Source organism: Cryptomeria japonica, chromosome 10, assembly GCF_030272615.1.
Source record: "Cryptomeria japonica chromosome 10, Sugi_1.0, whole genome shotgun sequence".
Lineage (NCBI taxonomy): Eukaryota > Viridiplantae > Streptophyta > Pinopsida > Cupressales > Cupressaceae > Cryptomeria > Cryptomeria japonica.
The window spans coordinates 54,239,167-54,242,011 of NC_081414.1; the positions used below are offsets into that span (position 1 = coordinate 54,239,167).

The 2,845-nt window shown below is 38.6% G+C and overlaps 1 protein-coding gene across 1 annotated transcript; it reads right to left on the bottom strand.

Annotated features, from left to right (window-relative positions):
• Positions 1 to 1,253: 1,253 nt before the first annotated feature.
• On the bottom strand, positions 1,254 to 1,829 carry LOC131030253 (uncharacterized). Its single transcript, XM_059212218.1, has one exon. It carries the CDS (start codon positions 1,827 to 1,829, stop codon positions 1,254 to 1,256), a length of 576 nt encoding a protein of 191 aa, XP_059068201.1.
• Positions 1,830 to 2,845: the final 1,016 nt, after the last annotated feature.

A 2,845-nucleotide genomic window follows, 5' to 3' on the forward strand; every position in this document is an offset into this window, starting at 1 on the left:
TTTCTTCTATGATTATTGCTACATGATTCCATCTGGGTGTCAAAGATCTCAACACCTTTTTTATCAAAACTTCATTGCTTACAATTTCTCCAAGTGTAGCCATTTTATTGACCACATCTTTGACTCTGACACAATAATCACTTATACTTTCAGCTTCTTGCATCTTTAAATTCTCAAACTCTCGCTTCAATGTCTGAAGCTTGACCACTTTAACTTGATCACTACCCTGGTAAGCTTCTTGTAGAGTCTTCCAGGCATCTTTGGCAGTTGTTGCTCCTGATATTCTTGGAAATAAGCTCTTATCAAGAGCTATCTGAATGTGAAACAAAGCTTGAGCATTCTTTTTCCTTGCTTCTTTTCTTGCTGTTCTTTCATTGGCTGTAAGGGCATTCCAATCAGTTGGCTCTTCATAACCTGATTCAATAATCTCCCACAAATCTTTTCCAATAAAAAAGGTCAGCATCTTAATGCACCAATAATCATAATCATTCCCATCAAATTCTGGAACGGGCATATGGTTAGAATTCGACATGATTAACTTTGGCGAAATTCCAACAATAAAACTTTAATCCAAAACAATTTTACCTGCTCTGATACCACTTGTAGAATTTTGAACCTGACCTATCCTCTCTGAACCAACTGATTAGCAAACAATAACAGCAAAAAGAAGAAAGACACCAATATCTTTATTGAAGCTTAATTAAAAAATTACATAGAGGCTGTATATATAAAGAATTTGCAGTCTAGAAGAATAAATAATAACTGCAGTTCTAAATATATTCCTAACTTTGTATGGAAAGCTACTAAGGCTCTCAAACTAAAAAAAACAAACTACTCCCTAAATTAAGAATACAATAAGTGCATGCACAACATGCTTTATTTACTAAAAACAAACTCATGCAAAAAGCAAAACTAAAAATAGTCCTAAGGATTCATGCATGCTGGAGTACATGCTTTATTTGTATGAATAAACCAAAAAAAACTATTAACTAAAAATAGCTTATGCATGGTGATGAATGGATAGCTTCATGTCCAAACTGGAGTTGCATGGAGCTGCATGCTAGAGCAGCATCACTTATCAACAATGACAGCCCAAGAAGATAATGTCTCCAAGCGCTTAGACAGTGTACAATAGTCGTCATTTCCTTCTCATGTACCGAGTAGTTCCTTTCTCGGTCATTTAATTTTCTAGATTCATAAGCTACAGGATGACCATCTAATTTTCTAGATTCATAAGCTACAGGATGACCATCCTACATGAGGACTCCACCCAAAGAAAAGTCGAAGGCATCTGTTTGTACTTCAAATGGTTCACCATACTTAGGCAATTCCAAGACTGGTTGCTTAATGAGTTTTTCCTTTAACTGTTCAAACGCCTTTTGTTGTTTGGGACCCCATTTCGAGCCTCGGTCCTTCTTTAAAAGATCAGTTAAAGGAGCAGCAATCTTAGAATAACTGAAAACAAATTTCCTATAATAGTTTGTTAATCCTAAAAACTGACGCACATCATGAACTGACCTGAGTGGTTCCCAATCTTCTATAGCTCGCAATTTCTCTGGATCTGGTTTATACATACCATGTCCAACAATGTGTCCCAAAAACTGGACTTCAGTCTGTGCAAAAGTACATTTTTCTTTTTTGATAAATAAATTGTGGTTCCGTAGTAGCTTAAATACTTCAGCCAGGTGAGCCCGATGCCCTTCCACCGTTCTACTGAAGACCAGGATGTCATCCAGGTAGACAACAACACAGGTATCTAGCAAGGATCGGAAGACATCATTCATGAGAGTGAAAAAAGTTTCTGGAACATTAGTTAAGCCAAACGGCATAACAAGATATTCATAAGAACCATATCATGTAATAATAGCAGTCTTTTTTTCATCCCCGGGAGCAATACGTATTTGATAGTACCCTCGTCGTTGTTCTAACTTAGTGAAATATCTCGCCTCTGAAAGTCGATCAAAGCTGTCAGCTATCAGAGGAAGTGGATACTTGTTTTTCACTGTAAGTTTATTAAGAGCTCTATAATCCACACAGAGTCGTAAGGTTCCATCCTTCTTTCGTTGGAATAGGACAGGAGCAGCATATGGTGACCATGAAGGACGAAGGAAACCAGCTTCAGTGAGCTCCTTAAGTTGTTTCTTCAGTTCTTTCATCTCAGGGGCGGATAAACGATAAGGCGTTTTAGCAGGAGGCCGTGCACTTGGCTCAAGTTCTATCCTATGGTCAATATGCCTCCTTGGAGGGAGTTTTGCTGGCAGTTGATCAGGCATTACATCTGAGTATTGGTTCATGACATCTATTACTATCTCTGGATTTGTGGATTGTACTTCCACTTCTTCATCCCAGTTTCCTAGGAGTATAGCCAGATAAATAGTACTAGAATCCTTACGGATTGCCCGACGCAAACTCATGGCAGAAACTACCCGCTTATCCAAATCTACCCTTAGCAGCTGCAACATACTTGGTCGTATGGGATCTAAGAAAATCACACAACCTAGGTGGGGAGCTATTATTGCACAAGATTGACGTAAGAAATCTTCCCCCAAATTAGATCAATCATAAAAGTCTGTCATGTCAATGGCTACCAAATTAATGGTACCACACCATGACCCGACTCGAGTATTGACTCCTCGGATATCACCCACATATTTCTCAATAGGACCATTTACACTCTTGAAAGACTTATGTCCTTCATCCATGACCAGCTTAAGCCTACGCGCCTTACCTGCTGCTATATAACAGTGTGTTTCTCCAAAGTCTACCATCACAAGGAGCTTGGTTGACCGAAGAAGACCTCAATAAAGCATAATTCATGTTGAGTTGAGGTGTCTTGAGTAGCTGG